This window comes from Notolepis coatsorum, assembly GCF_963971535.1.
Source record: "Notolepis coatsorum genome assembly, chromosome: 8".
In the NCBI taxonomy this organism is placed as follows: domain Eukaryota; kingdom Metazoa; phylum Chordata; class Actinopteri; order Aulopiformes; family Paralepididae; genus Notolepis; species Notolepis coatsorum.
Genome location: NC_140172.1, coordinates 793,072 through 819,158, shown reverse-complemented (window position 1 = coordinate 819,158; position 26,087 = coordinate 793,072). Strand labels below are relative to the sequence as shown.

The following is a 26,087-nucleotide window of genomic DNA, read 5'->3' as shown; positions in this document are numbered from 1 at the left end:
AGCCTCCAATCAAATGCCATGTATGTATATTATTATAATTACTATGTTTATATAGTGAATCGATACAAATGAAATACCACAATAGATGTTTTGGAATTTTGATATTTATTCAACAGGCCACAACTGGGGGAAATATAATTATGCTTTTTAAGCACTATACCACAAATAAATAACAAATTAACTTTGTAGTGCAAATAAAACTTCAGACAATTGGTAGATACAGTATACTGTACTTCCAAGTATTTTCTTCCTCGAAAAAGTAGAAAAGTGTAACAATATGAGGTGCTTTCAATGTAACTGAAAAGTGCAATGTATAGAAAAACAAAGGAATCCAAATGTAAACAGGTAATACATAAAAAAAAATTATACATCTCCATAAAAATACATCTTTTTCTCTGGTCACTGACAATGTGCTTATAAAATGAATATCTTGAAACCAGATACCCTTGCCAGTCCATTCAGAGTTCATCCCAGGAGATATAAAGAGCAGAGGTTACTGACCTCAGCAGCCCTAAAGCTTAATATCTTATTATCAGCAGCCCTAAAGCTTCATATCTTATTATCAGCAGCCCTAAAGCTTCATATCTTATTATCAGCAGCCCTAAAGCTTAATATCTTATTATCAGCAGCCCTAAAGCTTCATATCTTATTATCAGCAGCCCTAAAGCTTAATATCTTATTATCAGCAGCCCTAAAGCTTAATATCTTATTATCAGCAGCCCTAAAGCTTAATATCTTATTATCAGCAGCCCTAAAGCTTCATATCTTATTATCAGCAGCCCTAAAGCTTAATATCTTATTATCAGCAGCTCTAAAGCTTAATATCTTATTATCAGCAGCCATAAAGCTTAATATCTTATTATCAGCAGCCCTAAAGCTTAATATCTTATTATCAGCAGCCCTAAAGCTTAATATCTTATTATCAGCAGCCCTAAAGCTTAATATCTTATTATCAGCAGCCATAAAGCTTAATATCTTATTATCAGCAGCCCTAAAGCTTAATATCTTATTATCAGCAGCCCTAAAGCTTAATATCTTATTATCAGCAGCCCTAAAGCTTAATATCGTATTATCAGCAGCCCTAAAGCTTAATATCTTATTATCAGCAGCCATAAAGCTTAATATCTTATTATCAGCAGCCCTAAAGCTTAATATCGTATTATCAGCAGCCCTAAAGCTTAATATCTTATTATCAGCAGCCATAAAGCTTAATATCTTATTATCAGCAGCCCTAAAGCTTAATATCTTATTATCAGCAGCCCTAAAGCTTCATATCTTATTCTCAGGAAACCTAAAGCTTAATATCTTATTATCAGGAAACCAAATATAAACAGGTAATACATCTCCATAAAAATAAATCTTTCTCTGGCCATTGTTGACAATCTCACTTCAAGAGGCTGCAGCCAGCCAACACATCTAAATTAAATTATACTTTTTAAGCACCATACCACAAATAACAAATTAACTTTGTAGTGCAAATAAAACTTCAGACAATTGGTAGATACAGTATACTGTACTTCAAGTATTTTCTTCCTCGAAAAAGTAGAACAGTGTAAGTGGAGAATGTCTAAGGCAACTGTAAGTGGCTTCATGACCGTACACTACTCCTTAATGAACTGGTGTTCTCGTTCTGAGATGGCTGTCAATCCAAACTTGGACGAGATGGTGTTCAGCTCAACTATAGGAATCCCAGATATACGAGCCAGGGCATCATAGAATGAGTTCCATCTTGTGGTGCATGGGACTAACAGCTTCTTGGAAATGACATCATGCACAGTCTCTGCAGCCACCGTTGACCGACTTGCCTTATTCCACAACCCTGTGCATTTTGTGGTAGCCCTTCTGTAAACATGTTTTGTTCCGGGTGTTGACAGTAACCAATGTGTTGGTTGTCAATATCAGTGCAATATCAGTGCATGACACCAGGTTCAGGGTGTGTGACGCGGCACATCTCTGATGTGGCGGCAACGTGATCACAGTATCGTCTTCATCACCACCATCATCAAAAACAACACGGGTCTGCAAGGCTTCACTGATGTCAGTAAACGTCACCTCATCCTCGTCATCATCAGAGTCGTCACGCTCCACTGGCTGATGCATTTTGAAGGCCTTTACAACATTTGAGCCATTATCTGTGACTGTTGTGGTGATTTTGAATGATATCCCATATGAGGAGTAGATATGGTCAAGTTCCTTTGCAATGTTGTCGTATGTATGGCGTCCCTTGAACCTCCTGCATGCCAGGGCTGCCTTACCTCGCTTCATGCTTTGCGGATTTATCCAATGCGCCGTCACGCCTAGATGGCTCTTGTTACATGCAGTCCATATGTCTGCTGTTGTAGACACATATTCTAACTTCTCAAACGTTTGTTTGAGCTCCACATTCATTTGAGTATATTGGGCTTCTATACAGTTCGAAAAACGTCTTTCTACACGGTAGGGCTACTCCTCCTCTGACCGGTATTTTGGCAACTAGTGCCCTGAATGAGTCCGACTCAACCGTAGATAATGGCAGCATATCCTCCACGACATACCTGGCTACCAGTTTGTTCAGTTCGGTCTGAGACAAAGCGTGCGGTGGATCCTTAAAATCAAGCTTCGGTTGCTTAGGTTTTGTGGCACTGTCTCCTTCTCCTTCGGAGGTCTTGGCCACAAATTTCGTGGAAGCATGCAACGTTGAAATATGTTTGAGTACGTTTGAATTACTCGACACCGACGTGGATAAGTACTTTTGCATAATGTGCATTTCACGATTACACTCGTTCCTTTAATTTCTTGGAGGGAAAAGTAATGGCTATACTTCCATTTAGAGAAGGCTACTTGTTTTGGTGCAGTTGGGCTCGCCATGCCCGTCTCTCGTTGACTGTGACTCGCTTGTCTTGTCTTGTCTAAGTTCTAAGTTGTGTGTAAACTTGCTTTTGAAGACCCGCCCCAACTCTACCTCTGATTGGCTTACCATGCAAATGTACTCAACCTCAGCCAATCGGCAGCATTTATACGCTTGTCTCGCGAACGCCGAACTGCAAGTGCGTTGGTTAAAGACTACACAATCCCAGCGCCCACTAACAAAAAAAAAAGTATTGTGTCTCGGCGCAGAGATCAAGTTGACGGCTTTAATCATAGTAACGCATAGTAACGCGCCGCATTGTTTTAAGAACACAAGTTGACTTGGTAATACTCACATTTTGAGTAAAAAAATTGCTTTTAACATGTGCAATGTTCAATGAAATAGAAAAATAAATAATAAAATGTGTTGATTAATCCCACTGGTCACAATGGTGACCGTAATAATGTTTTTGTTATAAGGCTCTGCAAATGTTGCTGAATGATGTAGCAATGTATTTCCAGCTAAATTGAAATAATAAACAAATAAAGGGTCTCAATTAAATATGTGGTAGTAAAAAGAACCCGTGGAGGATTTCAACAAGATAAATGCGACAACAGTGCAAAATATTTCACTATAATATTTCAAAGCAGCACATTTTTTAATTTTTTTTTTATAAACTCAATTTTTATTTGCATTTTTGGATTACAAGCATACAAACAACATCATCTTTGAATATTATTTTCATATCAGTCGGTCTTCCAGGTACATAATACATAGACATAATGTACAACACCGTTAAACAGACATAAACAATAAAGAAAAGATTTTAATACCCAATAACAGAAATAAAAAATACCGACTTAAGCAAAAGTTCCACAGAACTTTAAATAGAACCATAAATTGAAAAAACATAAAACAATTGTCATACCCAAATAATAGAAATACTAACTAAAGCAAAAATGTGCGACATGGGTTCAGAGACCCTCCTTGAACCTCTTTCCTCCTTTACCCTTCGCCCTCTTGTGTTGCATTTGTTTCTTCCTCTGTGATGTCGTTTTCGTTCCCCTTATAATCCTCCCACTTTCCCCATCTTTCCCCAAATTTCTCTTCCTGTAGCCTCAGCATGTGTGTTATCCTCTCCATATCCTGTATCTCCTCTACTATTCCTACCCATTGTGCCATATCCTGTATCTCCTCTACTATTCCTACCCATTGTGCTATTGTCGGTGGATCTTCTTTGTACCACAGTCTCGTTATTGCTTTTCTGGCCGATATCAACATTATCTTTATTAAATACTTGTCCCCCCCTTGTATTCCCTCGTGCGTCAGGTCTCCTAAGTAAAGCACCAGTCCCGTTTGTGGTAATCCATATCCTAATATTCTGATCATTGCTTCCCCTATCTCCTCCCAATACCCCTTCAGCTTCTGACATCCCCAGAATATGTGATAATATAATTTTTTTATATATTTTTTAATGCTGCCCCCTGTGCCTATGAAAATGGCCCCCTATGTGCCTAGGGTTGCCTACCCCTGATCTAGATCATGGCTTCATACTGAGAGAACCTACCTATACCTAACCCTATACGATCAAATACAACTGTATAAACCTTTGTCACTATAAATGGTTTCATTAATATACTGTATATATACTGTATATATATATATATGTTCCTGACCAAACTCACGATTGTGTTTCCTGTTGTTCTATATTATAAATAAGTAACCCTAGGGCGGCTGAGTGGCGCAGTGGGCAAGGCGTTCGTCACTAACGCAGGAGGTGCTGGTATCGAGCCCAGCTCTCGCGTTGCTACCGGCTTGGCCGGCCGTCATACTAACACAATTGGCAGTGTTAGAGGGTGGGAAAGCCGGTGGGTGGGGATTGGACGTTGTGGACACAGCGACTCCTACATGTCGGTTGGGTGACGCCGGTGCGGCGGAAACAGGAAGTATCGGGGGCAGCGTGAGCCTCCCACGCGTTACTCCTCGCCACTGAGAGTTCGAGCTGCTGCAGTGAGAAGATGCGACGGCTGCCTCCTCGTGTACCGGAGGGGACACGTGATGCAAGGCTTCTGTCCTCACTACAACCGACCAGTGGGAGGCATAGTCTAGCAACGTTCAAGACAGGGGAGGGGAGAATTGGAAATACGAAATTGGGATGGGAGAAAAATTTAAAATGGGGAGAAAAAGTGGATAAAATAAAAGTAACCCTGTCCTGCTCTTTGCAGATTGGTTCGTCTCTGTTCGCCAGTAATATCGGCAGCGGCCATTTTGTTGGCATCGCGGGCACGGCTGCTGCTGCTGGCATCGCTATTGGAGGGTTTGAGTGGAATGTGAGTCGCAACAACATCTCACCTGCTGATGTCACTGATAAACAGGAAGTGATGTAAGGGTTTGTTATGTGTTTTGGTAGAATAAACAGGACGTGATGTAATGTGGAACGGGAAGGTTTGCAGTGTGTTTATTAAAGTGTACATTAGGATGTTTAGACAGATTATTAAAGGCATTTCATGTTTCATATATATTCTAATGATTATTATACTCTAATCATTCATTCATATGCTGTAATGTTTCATATGTTCTAATGATTCATTCACATGTTCTAATTATTCATTAATGTGCTCTAATTATTCATATGCTCTACTGATTCATTCATATGCTCAAATTATTAATTAATGTGCTCTAATTATTCATTAATATGCTCTAATTATCCACATGCTCTACTCTAGTGATTAATATGCTTTAATGATTCATTTGCTCTAATTATTCATCCACGTGCTCTAATGATTCATTCATATGCTCTAATGTTTTGTGTGTGTGTGTGTGTGTGTGTGTGTGTGTGTGTGTGTGTGTGTGTGTGTGTGTGTGTGTGTGTGTGTGTGTGTGTGTGTGTGTGTGTGTGTGTGTGTGCGTGTGCGTGTTACAGGCTCTCATTGTGGTGGTGATTCTGGGTTGGCTCTTTGTACCCATCTACATCAAAGCTGGGGTACAAGCCTTCATATTTATCAGTAATACTATATGAATGAATATAAGAATATAAGTAGTTAACATGAATAAATAGAAGACTAACTCAGTAGTTAACATGAATTAATATAAGACTAACTCAGTAGTTAACATGAATGAATATAAGACTAACTCAGTAGTTCTGTATCGTTAGGGCTCAGCTTGGCTTCGCCTTCTGCACTATCTCGCGTACGTGCACGCGTACTGAATAAACCACAAATGTACCTCTAATACCAGTATTAGTCTGACCACACCCCTCATCAGCTTACCTACATAAGCAGGTGTGTGGTCACCTGCTCTCCTCCTTCTCGCTTTCACCACAAGGAAGAAGTGCCTCGGTAGATCCCCACACTTGACACCATGATGGAAGAAATTGGATTAGGAACAGCTTGGGAAACAAGGATACGTTGACATCATATCTTTATTTTCTCTCTCACTATTTTCGAGAAGATACGGCGATATTGTCTTCGTACTGGAGTGTCTAGAAGATGATGATCATTCTACAAACCCTCCACCGGTTTTCGTATTGGGAGCACGCCGCTGCATGCTTCTCAACTGCAGTTCCTTGCTGTGTTTGTTGGGGTGAAACCTGTCAAGCCACAGCTGAACTGTCGGACATGCCGCTGTTGTGAGGAGCGGTGCGTTCCAGGTTGGGTGAGTAGTGTTTGCTGGCGGGCTCCACTTGTCTGTTAGTGCTATGGGGGCTACTAGACGAAGTTTATGGAAACCGGCCCCAGGCTAGGGTCCTTTGTTTAGCCGTCTAGGCGACAGAAGGCCTTGGTCTGGCGACCATTATAGTTTTAACTAGTGGGCCGCGACCATTGACACTGGTGATCCCTGTGTGTTCTGGACGAGTGGATTCTCTCTGTCACCGTGTTAAGACCCCATCTTTCATATCCAAATGAGAGTATTCCTTCACGAGGGGATATGTGCATGTAATGTGCGATAGCGGCAGATTCATGTTCAAAGTCAGCTATACAGGCCAGTTGGTACTGTGCTGATTCCGCCGGACGTGTTATTATCACCGTTGTGAAGCGGTGTTGACGTCTTGTTTTTCCTTTTCTCTTAAAAAGTGGGAAGGGTTCAGAACGGCGGCCTGTCTGGGTGAGTGTTATGTCATTGTTTACATGTTCATAGCTTACGGTTAGCCGGTCGGTGGCCTGGCGCGGGGTGGCTTGGCTTCTCGCGCGCCGCCGGGAGCTCGCTCCTGATCGCGTGCGTCGTAGATCGGCGTCTCGCGAGCGGAAGCGATAGCACCCGAACGGCTGGAGCAGCCGTTAGCTTGATGCTATTCTGTTGAACGTGCTTTGATTTTTAACATGTTTTACACTTTTGACCACGACGTCATCCTTGACAGGGGATGTTCGTCAACCCTGCCCGAGCCTAGACGGGGATTGCGTCAACAAAGAGGACTGTAGCGACTGGTGGAGCGGCGACGCTGCCCGGATCGAACAACACGGGACGCTTGTGACTGCACTTCGCTGATCTGCGTTCCGGGCAGGTACGGGGTTGGCCAGACCCTCATAACACGTCTTCTGGTTTTACCTTGCTAAATGTATTGTGAATGACGGTGTTTTTTCCCAAAACGTGTGTTGTTGCAATGCATTTGAGATACGTTGCGGGTTGTGTGTGAGCTGTTTTTGTCACTGGCAGTAGCTTCTCCGTGCAGGTCGTGATGTATTGATCTGGTTGTTGTGTGAGAAACATCATGGTGTTTATGTGTACCGTGTACTCACTACTAAGGCAACTAACCTATGAAGCTATGCTTGGTGACGAGTGAGTAAAAGAATGTTCTTTCTCAGACTGTAATGACAATGAACAGTGAGTTCACACATTGACAGGTTTTCCTGTTTTAACTGGCCGTATTGAGGGTGAAATAGGAGGATTGTGTTTCCCCCCCTGGTTCCCTGGGGACTTTATCACCTCCTATCAGACATGTTGTGCATTAATTGTGTCTTTGTGTGGTAGGGATACGATGTAACTCTCAGCTTGATTGCTGAGGTTGTGCTAAATCTGCTGGAGAAACTTATTTCCTAAAGGGAAATTGGTTTGGTTGCTGTCGTGTGCTTAGCAAGGCCTGTGGTCGATACTAATCAAGAATGATGTATTCTCTCATTGTGATGATGATGGGTTGTGTGTGTCATGTGACCTACAACTGGGTTGTACTGGCCACAGAAGCACATGTGTATGTTGGACCGGGGTTCTTAGAGCCCTCTCTATTCTGTGTTTTTCCTTAGTAAAAATCAGATAGCAGGTTAGCTCGTGCGCTGTGTGGAGCTGTGAAACGCTTCATAGAGCTGACTATGACTGTGTCATATTCTCTTTTTGTCGTTACGTCGTATCATGGGTGTGGGGTCGTAAAGGGGTGAACTGGTAACCTTTCCTCTCCCCATTGTTCTGTCGGTCAGGGGTACACCCCCTGTCCTTCAAGGTTCCCGTCACGTGGCGGTTCGGCACGTTACGGGGGGGGGGGGGGGGGGGGGGGGGAGGGAGTTCCTGGTCCCACGGCCTGGTATATTGGGCGTGTGCACCGCAGGAATTCCCCCGCCATAGAGTACGTCACCGTGCGCGTCTCTGTTGGTAGGACTTCCGTGTGCTGTTCAGGTCCATGTGATGGATCTGTTTTCAGGGGGGGTGGTCAGGGCTCCTCCTCACCAAGCGCCTACTCAGGCCTTCTGTGAGTTCGGACTCCTTCTTCCATGTGATCCATGTGAGGAAGCCTCCATCAGAGTACAGAGCCTTCCTCCTCAGATTGTCAAAGTGAGTGGACCCTCTAGAAGGGTCCTTTTCTATTGTATGTATATTCGATTCAATTCGTTTATTGAGTGTGTATGGGTTCGGTGCCTCTTCCCCGGAGGCCCTAAAACCAGTTTTTTACATGGCTCAAGGTGCAATATATTCTTTTCAATCTGTACAGCTCGCGTGGGAAGTCTCTCTGGGGATCCCCGTCTCTTTCCTATGGGAGGGTGGTGGGATGTAAAAATGTGTACATTTTTTACCCCGGCTGTGTAGACTGGGATACATACTGTTGATGCTTCCTTCTTTCTATTCCAGAAGTATTGGAGTTAGGGAGTGTCACACCCCTCTTGTCGTTCCCCTGGGCGCCTTGGGGATTCAATGGCAGGTCTAAATAGCCTGTTCATTGATGGGGGTGTGTCCCGACGCACGTATAGTGCTAGCTCGCTGTAAACAGGCGATTGACTGGCACGCCTTAGTTGCTTGTGGTTGAAACGGCGTTTTTATAAAGCAACTGAGATGGGGGTTTTTCCTCTTCCGGCGACCACATCCCATGACCTGGGTGGGTTGTCGACGGATCCTCGTTCATGTCTGGGGGATGATGACGGGATGGATCTGAACATATGTAGTGGGGTCTCACGCCCTTGGGGTGGGCCACCAGGCGCGGTTCGTCCCGACGTCTGGGTGGCGCCTTCTTTTCATGTTAAGATCAACACGCATATCTGCCCTTTTCCTGGGGCATGTCGGCGTGGTTAGGGCACGGGACTGGTTCTGGTCACGCTGGTCCAGATCAGTTGAACCCGTTGTCCGCCGGGGATGCAGATCTGCTGTTCTGGTACCCTGAGGGACTTGGGCTTTTTTCAGGGGGAAAAATGCCAGGTCGGTCTGGGTGTCACAGGGTTAAGCGCTATGGAGACCCTGGTTGGGTATGTTTTTACTCAGCACTGTCGTCATGGCTTACAGCCATGCCATTCTGTACGCGCTCGGTCTCGTCGGATCTCGGCCGCTACACAGGTTGGTCCTGGTTAGTACTTGGTTGGGAGACCGCCGGGGAATACCAGGTACGGTGTGCTTAGGGGCTGGTTCTCCATTGTTTTTCGCTCCTCTCTCACGCATGGCGAAGAGGGGCCTGTGGGGGTGGTTTTTTGACCTCCTCTGGTGACCCTGTGCTTCCCGTACCGCCAGGCCCGGTCCGAAGTGATGTTTGCGACCCGTAGGCCTGGGTTAACCCTTTTTGGAAACTGAAACACTTGTACTGCGGTATAGCCGGTGTATACCCGCAGGTGTGTTTTGGAGTTTTTTCTTGAGGGGTTATAGGAACAACCACCGCATTGGGTAACACCGAGGTGGTTGATTCCCTGGTGTGTTGGAGCAGTGTCAACTCCCGGGTTCACCGGTTGAGGGTGCCCCTGCACGTTCATGACGTCTGCCAATCGTGTCAGCCTTCTCTGCCTCGACCCCTCTGGGTGGGGGTTGTTAAATGGAGGCTTGGTCATGCAACACCGCCAGCTTACGCTCCTTCCGCCGGGGCGGCTGTGTTCAGCTGTCCCCTCTGGCGCCTGTCTCGTCCGCAGTCTCCAGGCTAGGGTTAACAGCCTGTTGCCTGGTTTTTCCCCGGTGCGCTGCCTGCTTCCGTTGGTTAACCTTTTTTGTGTGCTTACGGCCATGCTGACTGCCTATTCTGCAGGGTCAGTGTGCCAGGCGGTGTACTATTGGGGGGACGGGGCCCGCTCGGCTTACTGGCCTGGTTGGTTCCGCCTGGGAATACCAGGTGCAGTAACTGAGGGGCCTTTGTCCGAATACGCTGGCGATGTGGGGGGCGGGGCACTACGTGCCCACCTGGTGGGGTCTTGATGCTGGCATCATGGACTTCTCCGGGCCCCCATTCCAGGGAGTCCAGTCCTTTTGGTGGGTCTGGGTCTTCCTTCGTGCTCCGCTGCTACGGCCTTGCCACGGGGTTGGGTTTGCCCTTGACCCCGTGATTCTGGGGGCAGTAACGAGGTTGTTCCTCCGTTCGTTCCCGGGTGGCATGCGGGTTGTGCGTGTGTGTAGTCGTGGGTCAAGCCACGGTCTGCTCACCCTGTGCGTTAAGTTGCTTGAGAGCTCTTCGCACGGTCGGGTCCGTCGCCTTCCCGTGAAGCCTCTAATAGGGGGGATACCCTCCATTAGGGGGGGTCGGGGGGGCTCGGCCCTCCCTGTTCTGATGGTTTTGGGGGGCTGTCAGCGGGGTGTATTTGTCAGCCAAGTGGCTCCGCTTGGCCTCCCTTGTGCAGAAGGCGAAGCCAAGCTGAGCCCTAACGATACAGAACGTTAGGTTATGACTATAACCAAGTTCTGTTAGTTAGGGCGATGCTTGGCTTCGGACGGCCGCTGCAGCCCTTGACCTCACCTTGTGGTGAAAGCTTGGGAAGGAGGAGAGCAGGTGACCACACACCTGCTTATGTAGGTAAGCTGATGAGGGGTGTGGTCAGACTAATACTGGTATTAGAGGTACATTTGTGGTTTATTCAGTACGCGTGCACGTACGCGAGATAGTGCAGAAGGCGAAGCCAAGCATCGCCCTAACTAACAGAACTTGGTTATAGTCATAACCTAACGTTAACATGAATGAATAGAAGACTAACTCAGTAGTTAACATGAATGAATAGACGACTAACTCAGTAGTTAACATGAATGAATAGACGACTAACTCAGTAGTTAACATGAATGAATATAAGACTAACTCAGTAGTTAACATGAATGAATAGAAGACTAACTCAGTAGTTATTAACATGAATGAATAGACGACTAACTCATTAGTTAACATGAATGAACATAAGACTAACTCAGTAGTTAACATGAATGAATAGAAGACTAACTCAGTAGTTATTAACATGAATGAATAGACGACTAACTCAGTAGTTAACATGAATGAATAGACGACTAACTCAGTAGTTAACATGAATGAATAGACGACTAACTCAGTAGTTAACATGAATGAATAGACGACTAACTCAGTAGTTAACATGAATGAATAGACGACTAACTCAGTGGTTAACATGAATGAATAGAAGACTAACTCAGTAGTTAACATGAATGAATAGACGACTAACTCAGTGGTTAACATGAATGAATAGACGACTAACTCAGTAGTTAACATGAATGAATAGAAGACTAACTCAGTAGTTAACATGAATGAATAGAAGACTAACTCAGTAGTTATTAACATGAATGAATAGACGACTAACTCAGTAGTTAGCATGAATGAATAGAAGACTAACTCAGTGGTTAACATGAATGAATAGAAGACTAACTCAGTGGTTAACATGAATGAATAGACGACTAACTCAGTAGTTAACATGAATGAATAGACAACTAACTCAGTAGTTAGCATGAATGAATAGAAGACTAACTCATTAGTTAACATGAATGAATAGAAGACTAACTCAGTAGTTAACATGAATGAATAGATGACTAACTCATTAGTTAACATGAATGAATAGAAGACTGACTCAGTAGTTAACATGAATGAATAGAAGACTAACTCAGTGGTTAACATGAATGAATAGAAGACTAACTCAGTGGTTAACATGAATGAATAGATGACTAACTCAGTAGTTAACATGAATGAATAGAAGACTAACTCAGTGGTTAACATGAATGAATAGATGACTAACTCATTAGTTAACATGAATGAATAGAAGACTGACTCAGTAGTTCTGTATCGTTAGTGGCTTAGCTTGGCATCACTACTGCACTATCTCGCGTACGTGCACGCGTACTGAATAAACCACAAATGTACCTCTAATACCAGTATTAGTCTGACCACACCCCTCATCAGCTTACCTTCATAAGCAGGTGTGTGGTCACCTGCTCTCCTCCTTCTCGCTTTCACCACAAGGAAGAAGTGCCTCGGTAGATCCCCACACTTGACACCATGATGGAAGAAATTGGATTAGGAACAGCTTGGGAAACAAGGATACGTTGACATCATATCTTTATTTTCTCTCTCACTATTTTCGAGAAAATACGGCGATATTGTCTTCGTACTGGAGTGTCTAGAAGATGATGATCATTCTGAAAACCCTCCACCGGTTTTCGTATTGGGAGCACGCCGCTGCATGCTTCTCAACTGCAGTTCCTTGCTGTGTTTGTTGGGGTGAAACCTGTCAGGCCACAGCTGAACTGTCGGACATGCCGATGTTGTGAGGAGCGGTGCGTTCCAGGTTGGGTGAGTAGTGTTTGCTGGCGGGCTCCACTTGTCTGTTAGTGCTATGGGGGCTACTTGACAAAGTTTATGGAAACCGGCCCCAGGCTAGGGTCCTTTGTTTAGCCGCCTAGGCGACAGAAGGCCTTGGTCTGGAGACCATTATAGTTTTAACTAGTGGGCCGCGACCATTGACACTGGTGATCCCTGTGTGTTCTGGACGAGTGGATTCTCTCTGTCACCGTGTTAAGGCCCCATCTTTCATATCCAAATGAGAGTATTCCTTCACGAGGGGATATGTGCATGTAATGTGCGATAGCGGCAGATTCATGTTCGAAGTCAGCTACACAGGCCAGTTGGTACTGTGCTGATTCCGCCGGATGTTCACCGTTGTGAAGCGGTGTTGACGTCTTGTTTTCTCTTTTCTCTTAAGAAGTGAGGAGAGGTTCAGAACGGCGGCCTGTCTGGGTGAGTGTTATGTCATTGTTTACATGTTCATAGCTTACGGTTAGCCAGTCAGCTGTTAACTGCTGCGTTAGCCTGCTGGATCGCTGCATGGCCTGCTTAAGGCCTACTGTTAGCCAGTCAGCTGTTAGCTGCGGGGCTAGCATGTCGTGGTCGCTGGGTAAACGTTAGCTTGCTGCTAGGGCCATGGCTGGCGCGGGGTAGCTTAGCTTCTCGCGCGCCGCCGGAGCTCGCTTCTGATCGCCGTTGGCTTGATGCTATTCTGTTGAACGTGCTTTGATTTTAACATGTTTTACACTCTTGACCGCGACGTCATCCTTGACAGGGGATGTTTCGTCGACCCTGCCCTGAGCCTGGACGGGGATTGCGTCAACAAAGAGGACTGTAGCGACTGGTTGGAGCGGCGACGCTGCCCGGATCGAACAACACAGGTCGGCTGTGTTCTACGGTGTCTTGTGACTGCACTTCGCTGATCCCACGGCCTGGTATATTGGGCGTGTGCACCGCAGGAATTCCCCCGTCATAGAGTACGTCACCGTGCGCGTCTCTGTTGGTAGGACTTCCGTGTGCTGTTCAGGTCCATGTGATGGATCTGTTTTCAGGGGGGGTGGTCAGGGCTCCTCCTCACCAAGCGCCTATTCAGGCCTTCTGTGAGTTCGGACTCCTTCTTCCATGTGAGGAAGCCTCCATCAGAGTACAGAGCCTTCCTCCTCAGATTGTCAAAGTGAGTGGACCCTCTAGAAGGGTCCTTTTCTATTGTATGTATATTCGATTCAATTCGTTTGTTGAGTGTGTATGGGTTCAGTGCCTCTTCCCCGGAGGCCCTAAAACCAGTTTTTTACATGGCTCAAGGTGCAATATATTCTTTTCAATCTGTACAGCTCGCGTGGGAAGTCTCTCTGGGGATCCCCGTCTCTTTCCTATGGGAGGGTGGTGGGATGTAAAAATGTGAAAATTTTTTACCCCGGCTGTGTAGACTGGGATACATACTGTTGATGCTTCCTTCTTTCTATTCCAGAAGTGTTGGAGTTAGGGGGTGTCACACCCCTCTTGTCGTTCCCCTGGGCGCCTTGGGGATTCAATGACAGGTCTAAATAGCCTGTTCATTGATGGGGGTGTGTCCCGACGCACGTATAGTGCTAGCTCGCTGTAAACAGGCGATTGACTGGCACGCCTTGGTTGCTTGTGGTTGAAACAGCGTTTTTATAAAGCAACTGAGATGGGGGTTTTTCCTCTTCCGACAACCACATCCCATGACCTGGGTGGGTTGTCGACGGGTTCTCGTTCATGTCTGGGGGATGATGACGGGATGGATCTGAACATATGTAGTGGGGTCTCACGCCCTTGGGGTGGGCCACCAGGCGCGGTTCGTCCGAACGTCTGGGTGGCGCCTTCTTTTCATGTTAAGATCAACACGCATATCTGCCCTTTTCCTGGAGTAGGCATGTCGGCGTGGTTAGGGCACGGGACTGGTTCTGGTCACGCTGGTCCAGATCAGTTGAACCCGTTGTCCGCCGGGGATGCAGATCTGCTGTTCTGGTACCCTGAGGGACTTGGGCTTTTTTCAGGGGGAAAAATGCCAGGTCGGTCTGGGTGTCACAGGGTTAAGCGCTATGGAGACCCTGGTTGGGTATGTTTTTACTCAGCACTGTCGTCATGGCTTACAGCCATGCCATTCTGTACGCGCTCGATCTCGTCGGATCTCGGCCGCTACACAGGTTGGTCCTGGTTGGTACTTGGTTGGGAGACCGCCGGGGAATACCAGGTACGGTGTGCTTAGGGGCTGGTTCTCCATTATTTTTCGCTCCTCTCTCACGCATGGCGAAGAGGGGCCTGTGGGGGTGGTTTTTTGACCTCCTCTGGTGACCCTGTGCTTCCCGTACCGCCAGGCCCGGTCCGAAGTGATGTTTGCGACCCGTAGGCCTGGGTTAACCCTTTTTGGAAACTGAAACACTTGTACTGCGGTATAGCCGGTGTATGCCCGCAGGTGTGTTTTGGAGTTTTTTCTTGGGGGGTTATAGGAACAACCACCGCATTGGGTAACACCGAGGTGGTTGATTCCCTGGTGTGTTGGAGCAGTGTCAACTCCCGGGTTCACCGTTTGAGGGTGCCCCTGCACGTTCATGACGTCTGCCAATCGTGTCAGCCTTCTCTGCCTCGACCCCTCTGGGTGGGGGTTTTTGAATGGAGGCTTGGTCATGCAACACCGCCAGCTTACGCTCCTTCCGCCGGGGCGGCTGTGTTCAGCTGTCCCCTCTGGCGCCTGTCTCGTCCGCAGTCTCCAGGCTAGGGTTAACAGCCTGTTGCCTGGTTTTTCCCCGGTGCGCTGCCTGCTTCCGTTGGTTAACCTTTTTGTGTGCTTACGGCCATGCTGACTGCCTGTTCTGCAGGGTCAGTGTGCCAGGCGGTGTACTATTGGGGGGACGGGGCCCGCTCGGCTTACGGCCATACCAACCTGAACACGCCCGATCTCGTCCGATCTCGGAAGCTAAGCAGGTTCTGGCCTGGTTAGTACTTGGATGGGATTCCGCCTGGGAATACCAGGTGCAGTAACTGAGGGGCCTTTGTCCGAATACGCTGGCGATGTGGGGGGCGGGGCACTGCGTGCCCACCTGGTGGGGTCTTGATGCTGGCATCATGGACTTCTCCGGGCCCCCATTCCAGGGAGTCCAGTCCTTTTGGTGGGTCTGGGTCTTCCTTCGCGCTCCGCTGCTACGGCCTTGCCACGGGGTTGGGTTTGCCCTTGGCCCCGTGATTCTGGGGGCAGTAACGAGGTTGTTCCTCCGTTCGTTCCCGGGTGGCATGCGGGTTGTGCGTGTGTGTAGTCGTGGGGTCAAGCCACGGTCTGCTCACCCTGTGCGTTAAGTTGCTTGAGTGCCTCTTCGCACGGTCGGGTCCGTCGCCTTCCCGTGAAGCCTCTAATAGGGGGGATACCCTCCATTAGGGGGGGTCGGGGGGGCTCGGCCCTCCCTGTTCTGATGGTTTTGGGGGGCTGTCAGCGGGGTGTATTTGTCAGCCAGGTGGCTCCGCTTGGCCTCCCTTGTGCAGTAGTGATGCCAAGCTAAGCCACTAACGATACAGAACGTTAGGTTATGACTATAACCAAGTTCTGTTAGTTAGGGGCGATGCTTGGCATCAGACGGCCGCTGCAGCCCTTGTCCTCACCTTGTGGTGAAAGCTTGGGAAGGAGGAGAGCAGGTGACCACACACCTGCTTATGAAGGTAAGCTGATGAGGGGTGTGGTCAGACTAATACTGGTATTAGAGGTACATTTGTGGTTTATTCAGTACGCGTGCACGTACGCGAGATAGTGCAGTAGTGATGCCAAGCATCGCCCCTAACTAACAGAACTTGGTTATAGTCATAACCTAACGTTAACATGAATGAATAGAAGACTAACTCAGTAGTTAACATGAATGAATAGAAGATTAACTTAGTAGTTAACATGAATGAATAGAAGACTAACTCAGTAGTTAACATGAATGAATAGAAGATTAACTTAGTAGTTAACATGAATGAATAGAAGACTAACTCAGTAGTTATTAACATGAATGAATAGAAGACTAACTCAGTAGTTAACATGAATGAATAGAAGACTAACTCAGTAGTTAACATGAATGAATAGACGACTAACTCAGTAGTTATTAACATGAATGAATATGAATTATGTGGAGTGAGCTGTGGCTACACGAGACTCACCTATCAGTGACATCACACATGCAGCTCAGGCGAGTACAGAGAAGCTCTTCCTCTCCAGGGGAAGGATGTGAAGAAGGTGCTCTGGTGACAAGTTCTCTACAAATAATCTGTATAGTCAAAGTCCAAGTGGAGTTAACCATAAAAACAATATATGTTTGAGTGGAGGGTATAGACTCACACCAGCTCCAGGTATGTGGAATAAGAACTGTGTATTGACTCAAACCGTGGTCCAGTAAATTAAACAAGAACTGTGTTTTGAGTCTACTGATTGATATCAATCAATCAATCAAATATATTTATATAGCACATTTAGACATGACGCTTGTCAACCAATCATTGTTACTCCACGAGTGGTACTCACAGAGCGAGCCGTGTATTTCCGCCATTGGTGTCACCGCGCATGCGCACCAGGCATTTGGCTGCCTGGTCCAGGCATTACAGGCGGAAATACACGGCTCGCTCTGTGAGTACCACTCGTGGAGTAACAATGATTTAAACTGTTTATTAGCAACTCCGAGCCTCCAGACCCCAGTGTAAAGCTGTGTTAAACCCATATTGTACGCTGGGTATCTTTGAAATTCATATCTGATATATTTTTGATCACGCTTGGTACCTTATTTTGAAACTGGTCGCGGTCTACGTGAGAGTGACTGCGGTCACCAGAGCCCCAGGCTTGCACACCGCAGTCACGAAAGGGGCTAGGGAAGGCCAGGCGATATAGGTGGGTTTTGAGTTTCTATTTAAAAGACTCGAAAGAGGGGGCAGCTTTAATGGACAGGGGGGGGGGGGGCTGCTGTCCCAGAGGTGAACCTGGTTTGAGTTGACCGAGTGAAAGTGGGGCTGATCCCAGCGTGCTCTGCTGTCTGCAGGTGGTCACCATGCCTGAGTACCTGAAGAAGAGGTTTGGAGGCCAGAGGATCCGGATCTACCTCTCGGTGTTGTCTCTGTTCCTCTACGTCTTCACCAAGATCTCCGTGAGTCTCCTCGAACCCTGGGGCCCTGCGGACTAAACTACCCTGGTCCTCTACTAAACTACACTGGCCCTGCAGACTAAACTACCCTGGTCCTCTACTAAACTACACTGGCCCTGCAGACTAAACTACACTGGCCCTGCGGACTAAACTACCCTGGCCCTCTACTAAACTACACTGGCCCTGCGGACTAAACTATACTGGTCCTCTACTAAACTATACTGGCCCTGCGGACTAAACTACCCTGGTCCTCTACTAAACTATACTGGCCCTGCGGACTAAACTACACTGGTCCTCTACTAAACTACACTGGCCCTCTACTAAACTACACTGGCCCTGCGGACTAAACTATACTGGTCCTCTACTAAACTATACTGGTCCTCTACTAAACTATACTGGCCCTGCGGACTAAACTACCCTGGTCCTCTACTAAACTATACTGGCCCTGCGGACTAAACTACACTGGTCCTCTACTAAACTACACTGGCCCTCTACTAAACTACACTGGCCCTGCGGACTAAACTATACTGGTCCTCTACTAAACTATACTGGTCCTCTACTAAACTATACTGGCCCTGCGGACTAAACTACACTGGCCCTCTACTAAACTACACTGGCCCTCTACTAAACTATACTGGTCCTCTACTAAACTATACTGGCCCTGCGGACTAAACTACACTGGCCCTCTACTAAACTATACTGGCCCTGCAGACTAAACTACACTGGTCCTCTACTAAACTACACTGGTCCTGCGGACTAAACTACACTGGTCCTCTACTAAACTACCCTGGTCCTCTACTAAACTATACTGGTCCTCTATTAAACTATACTGGTCCTCTACTAAACTATACTGGTCCTCTACTAAACTATACTGGTCCTCTACTAAACTACCCTGGTCCTCTACTAAACTATACTGGTCCTCTACTAAACTATACTGGTCCTCTACTAAACTATACTGGTCCTCTACTAAACTATACTGGTCCTCTACTAAACTATACTGGTCCTCTCTACTAAACTACACTGGTCCTCTACTAAACTATACTGGTCCTCTACTAAACTATACTGGTCCTCTACTAAACTATACTGGTCCTCTACTAAACTACCCTGGTCCTCTACTAAACTATACTGGTCCTCTACTAAACTATACTGGTCCTCTACTAAACTATACTGGTCCTCTACTAAACTATACTGGTCCTCTACTAAACTATACTGGTCCTCTACTAAACTACACTGGTCCTCTACTAAACTACACTGGTCCTCTACTAAACTATACTGGTCCTCTACTAAACTACACTGGTCCTCTACTAAACTATACTGGTCCTCTACTAAACTACACTGGCCCTGCGGACTAAACTACACTGGTCCTCTACTAAACTATACTGGTCCTCTACTAAACTATACTGGCCCTCTACTAAACTATACTGGCCCTGCGGACTAAACTACCCTGGTCCTCTACTAAACTATACTGGCCCTGCAGACTAAACTACCCTGGCCCTCTACTAAACTATACTGGCCCTGCAGACTAAACTACCCTGGCCCTCTACTAAACTATACTGGCCCTGCGGACTAAACTACACTGGCCCTGCGGACTAAACTACCCTGGCCCTCTACTAAACTATACTGGTCCTCTACTAAACTATACTGGCCCTCTACTAAACTATACTGGTCCTCTACTAAACTACACTGGTCCTCTACTAAACTATACTGGTCCTCTACTAAACTATACTGGTCCTCTACTAAACTATACTGGTCCTCTACTAAACTATACTGGTCCTCTACTAAACTATACTGGTCCTCTACTAAACTATACTGGCCCTCTACTAAACTACACTGGTCCTCTACTAAACTATACTGGTCCTCTACTAAACTACACTGGTCCTCTACTAAACTACACTGGTCCTCTACTAAACTACACTGGCCCTGCAGACTAAACTATACTGGTCCTCTACTAAACTATACTGGTCCTCTACTAAACTATACTGGTCCTCTACTAAACTACACTGGTCCTCTACTAAACTATACTGGTCCTCTACTAAACTATACTGGTCCTCTACTAAACTACACTGGTCCTCTACTAAACTATACTGGTCCTCTACTAAACTATACTGGTCCTCTACTAAACTACACTGGCCCTGCAGACTAAACTATACTGGTCCTCTACTAAACTATACTGGCCCTGCAGACTAAACTATACTGGTCCTCTACTAAACTATACTGGTCCTCTACTAAACTATACTGGTCCTCTACTAAACTATACTGGCCCTCTACTAAACTACACTGGTCCTCTACTAAACTATACTGGCCCTGCAGACTAAACTATACTGGTCCTCTACTAAACTATACTGGTCCTCTACTAAACTATACTGGTCCTCTACTAAACTATACTGGCCCTCTACTAAACTACACTGGTCCTCTACTAAACTATACTGGTCCTCTACTAAACTATACTGGTCCTCTACTAAACTACACTGGTCCTCTACTAAACTATACTGGCCCTGCGGACTAAACTATACTGGCCCTGCAGACTAAACTATACTGGTCCTCTACTAAACTATACTGGTCCTCTACTAAACTATACTGGTCCTCTACTAAACTATACTGGCCCTCTACTAAACTACACTGGTCCTCTACTAAACTATACTGGTCCTCTACTAAACTATACTGGCCCTGCGGACTAAACTACCCTGGCCCTCTACTAAACTATACTGGTCCTCTACTAAACTATACTGGTCCTCTACTAAACTATACTGGTCCTCTACTAAACTATACTGGTCCTCTACTAAACTACACTGGCCCTCTACTAAACTATACTGGTCCTCTACTAAACTATACTGGTCCTCTACTAAACTACACTGGCCCTCTACTAAACTATACTGGTCCTCTACTAAACTATACTGGTCCTCTACTAAACTATACTGGTCCTCTACTAAACTATACTGGTCCTCTACTAAACTATACTGGTCCTCTCTACTAAACTATACTGGTCCTCTACTAAACTATACTGGTCCTCTACTAAACTATACTGGCCCTCTACTAAACTATACTGGCCCTGCGGACTAAACTACACTGGCCCTCTACTAAACTATACTGGTCCTCTACTAAACTATACTGGTCCTCTACTAAACTATACTGGTCCTCTACTAAACTATACTGGTCCTCTACTAAACTATACTGGCCCTCTACTAAACTATACTGGCCCTGCGGACTAAACTACACTGGCCCTCTACTAAACTATACTGGTCCTCTCTACTAAACTATACTGGTCCTCTACTAAACTACACTGGTCCTCTACTAAACTATACTGGTCCTCTACTAAACTATACTGGTCCTCTACTAAACTACACTGGTCCTCTCTACTAAACTATACTGGTCCTCTACTAAACTACACTGGTCCTCTACTAAACTATACTGGTCCTCTACTAAACTATACTGGTCCTCTACTAAACTATACTGGTCCTCTACTAAACTATACTGGTCCTCTACTAAACTATACTGGTCCTCTACTAAACTACCCTGGTCCTCTACTAAACTATACTGGTCCTCTACTAAACTATACTGGTCCTCTACTAAACTACCCTGGTCCTCTACTAAACTATACTGGTCCTCTACTAAACTATACTGGCCCTGCGGACTAAACTATACTGGTCCTCTACTAAACTACCCTGGTCCTCTACTAAACTACACTGGTCCTCTACTAAACTATACTGGTCCTCTACTAAACTATACTGGTCCTCTACTAAACTATACTGGTCCTCTACTAAACTATACTGGTCCTCTACTAAACTATACTGGTCCTCTACTAAACTATACTGGTCCTCTACTAAACTATACTGGTCCTCTACTAAACTACACTGGTCCTCTACTAAACTATACTGGTCCTCTACTAAACTACACTGGTCCTCTACTAAACTATACTGGTCCTCTACTAAACTACACTGGCCCTCTACTAAACTACACTGGTCCTCTACTAAACTATACTGGTCCTCTACTAAACTATACTGGTCCTCTACTAAACTATACTGGTCCTCTACTAAACTATACTGGTCCTCTACTAAACTATACTGGTCCTCTACTAAACTATACTGGCCCTCTACTAAACTACACTGGTCCTCTACTAAACTATACTGGCCCTGCAGACTAAACTATACTGGTCCTCTACTAAACTATACTGGTCCTCTACTAAACTATACTGGTCCTCTACTAAACTATACTGGCCCTCTACTAAACTACACTGGTCCTCTACTAAACTATACTGGTCCTCTACTAAACTATACTGGTCCTCTACTAAACTACACTGGTCCTCTACTAAACTATACTGGCCCTGCGGACTAAACTATACTGGCCCTGCAGACTAAACTATACTGGTCCTCTACTAAACTATACTGGTCCTCTACTAAACTATACTGGTCCTCTACTAAACTATACTGGCCCTCTACTAAACTACACTGGTCCTCTACTAAACTATACTGGTCCTCTACTAAACTATACTGGCCCTGCGGACTAAACTACCCTGGCCCTCTACTAAACTATACTGGTCCTCTACTAAACTACCCTGGTCCTCTACTAAACTATACTGGTCCTCTACTAAACTATACTGGTCCTCTACTAAACTACCCTGGTCCTCTACTAAACTATACTGGTCCTCTACTAAACTATACTGGCCCTGCGGACTAAACTATACTGGTCCTCTACTAAACTACCCTGGTCCTCTACTAAACTACACTGGTCCTCTACTAAACTATACTGGTCCTCTACTAAACTATACTGGTCCTCTACTAAACTATACTGGTCCTCTACTAAACTATACTGGTCCTCTACTAAACTATACTGGTCCTCTACTAAACTATACTGGTCCTCTACTAAACTATACTGGTCCTCTACTAAACTACACTGGTCCTCTACTAAACTATACTGGTCCTCTACTAAACTACACTGGTCCTCTACTAAACTATACTGGTCCTCTACTAAACTACACTGGCCCTCTACTAAACTACACTGGTCCTCTACTAAACTATACTGGTCCTCTACTAAACTATACTGGTCCTCTACTAAACTATACTGGTCCTCTACTAAACTATACTGGTCCTCTACTAAACTATACTGGTCCTCTACTAAACTATACTGGCCCTCTACTAAACTACACTGGTCCTCTACTAAACTATACTGGCCCTGCAGACTAAACTATACTGGTCCTCTACTAAACTATACTGGTCCTCTACTAAACTATACTGGTCCTCTACTAAACTATACTGGCCCTCTACTAAACTACACTGGTCCTCTACTAAACTATACTGGTCCTCTACTAAACTATACTGGTCCTCTACTAAACTACACTGGTCCTCTACTAAACTATACTGGCCCTGCGGACTAAACTATACTGGCCCTGCAGACTAAACTATACTGGTCCTCTACTAAACTATACTGGTCCTCTACTAAACTATACTGGTCCTCTACTAAACTATACTGGCCCTCTACTAAACTACACTGGTCCTCTACTAAACTATACTGGTCCTCTACTAAACTATACTGGCCCTGCGGACTAAACTACCCTGGCCCTCTACTAAACTATACTGGTCCTCTACTAAACTATACTGGTCCTCTACTAAACTATACTGGTCCTCTACTAAACTATACTGGTCCTCTACTAAACTACACTGGCCCTCTACTAAACTATACTGGTCCTCTACTAAACTATACTGGTCCTCTACTAAACTACACTGGCCCTCTACTAAACTATACTGGTCCTCTACTAAACTATACTGGTCCTCTACTAAACTATACTGGTCCTCTACTAAACTATACTGGTCCTCTACTAAACTATACTGGTCCTCTCTACTAAACTATACTGGTCCTCTACTAAACTATACTGGTCCTCTACTAAACTATACTGGCCCTCTACTAAACTATACTGGCCCTGCGGACTAAACTACACTGGCCCTCTACTAAACTATACTGGTCCTCTACTAAACTATACTGGTCCTCTACTAAACTATACTGGTCCTCTACTAAACTATACTGGTCCTCTACTAAACTATACTGGCCCTCTACTAAACTATACTGGCCCTGCGGACTAAACTACACTGGCCCTCTACTAAACTATACTGGTCCTCTCTACTAAACTATACTGGTCCTCTACTAAACTACACTGGTCCTCTACTAAACTATACTGGTCCTCTACTAAACTATACTGGTCCTCTACTAAACTACACTGGTCCTCTCTACTAAACTATACTGGTCCTCTACTAAACTACACTGGTCCTCTACTAAACTATACTGGTCCTCTACTAAACTATACTGGTCCTCTACTAAACTATACTGGTCCTCTACTAAACTATACTGGTCCTCTACTAAACTATACTGGTCCTCTACTAAACTACCCTGGTCCTCTACTAAACTATACTGGTCCTCTACTAAACTATACTGGTCCTCTACTAAACTACCCTGGTCCTCTACTAAACTATACTGGTCCTCTACTAAACTATACTGGCCCTGCGGACTAAACTATACTGGTCCTCTACTAAACTACCCTGGTCCTCTACTAAACTACACTGGTCCTCTACTAAACTATACTGGTCCTCTACTAAACTATACTGGTCCTCTACTAAACTATACTGGTCCTCTACTAAACTATACTGGTCCTCTACTAAACTATACTGGTCCTCTACTAAACTATACTGGTCCTCTACTAAACTATACTGGTCCTCTACTAAACTACACTGGTCCTCTACTAAACTATACTGGTCCTCTACTAAACTACACTGGTCCTCTACTAAACTATACTGGTCCTCTACTAAACTACACTGGCCCTCTACTAAACTACACTGGTCCTCTACTAAACTATACTGGTCCTCTACTAAACTATACTGGTCCTCTACTAAACTATACTGGTCCTCTACTAAACTATACTGGTCCTCTACTAAACTATACTGGTCCTCTACTAAACTATACTGGTCCTCTACTAAACTACACTGGTCCTCTACTAAACTATACTGGTCCTCTACTAAACTATACTGGTCCTCTACTAAACTATACTGGTCCTCTACTAAACTACACTGGTCCTCTACTAAACTATACTGGTCCTCTACTAAACTATACTGGTCCTCTACTAAACTATACTGGTCCTCTACTAAACTATACTGGTCCTCTACTAAACTATACTGGTCCCTCTACTAAACTACACTGGTCCTCTACTAAACTATACTGGTCCTCTACTAAACTATACTGGTCCTCTACTAAACTATACTGGTCCTCTACTAAACTATACTGGTCCTCTACTAAACTATACTGGTCCTCTACTAAACTATACTGGTCCTCTACTAAACTATACTGGTCCTCTACTAAACTATACTGGTCCTCTACTAAACTATACTGGTCCTCTACTAAACTATACTGGTCCTCTACTAAACTATACTGGTCCTCTACTAAACTATACTGGTCCTCTACTAAACTATACTGGTCCTCTACTAAACTATACTGGTCCTCTACTAAACTATACTGGTCCTCTACTAAACTATACTGGTCCTCTACTAAACTATACTGGTCCTCTACTAAACTATACTGGTCCTCTACTAAACTATACTGGTCCTCTACTAAACTATACTGGTCCTCTACTAAACTATACTGGTCCTCTACTAAACTATACTGGTCCTCTACTAAACTATACTGGTCCTCTACTAAACTATACTGGTCCTCTACTAAACTATACTGGTCCTCTACTAAACTATACTGGTCCTCTACTAAACTATACTGGTCCTCTACTAAACTATACTGGTCCTCTACTAAACTATACTGGTCCTCTACTAAACTATACTGGTCCTCTACTAAACTATACTGGTCCTCTACTAAACTATACTGGTCCTCTACTAAACTATACTGGTCCTCTACTAAACTATACTGGTCCTCTACTAAACTATACTGGTCCTCTACTAAACTATACTGGTCCTCTACTAAACTATACTGGTCCTCTACTAAACTATACTGGTCCTCTACTAAACTATACTGGTCCTCTACTAAACTATACTGGCCCTCTACTAACTATACTGGTCCTCTACTAAACTATACTGGTCCTCTACTAAACTATACTGGTCCTCTACTAAACTATACTGGTCCTCTACTAAAACTATACTGGTCCTCTACTAAACTATACTGGTCCTCTACTAAACTATACTGGTCACTCTACTAACTATACTGGTCCTCCTACTAA

At 45.1% G+C, this 26,087-nt stretch overlaps 1 protein-coding gene across 1 annotated transcript in view; it reads left to right on the top strand.

Annotated features, from left to right (window-relative positions):
• Positions 1-26,087, top strand: part of slc5a1 (solute carrier family 5 member 1) — a gene marked incomplete at its 3' end in the record, with an annotated part of 128,675 nt that overhangs the window by 9,807 nt on the left and 92,781 nt on the right. The window contains 3 exon segments of the mRNA XM_084319595.1: positions 5,053-5,157; positions 5,751-5,810; positions 17,783-17,887. Coding sequence (XP_084175721.1) covers positions 5,053-5,157; positions 5,751-5,810; positions 17,783-17,887 — 270 coding nt within the window.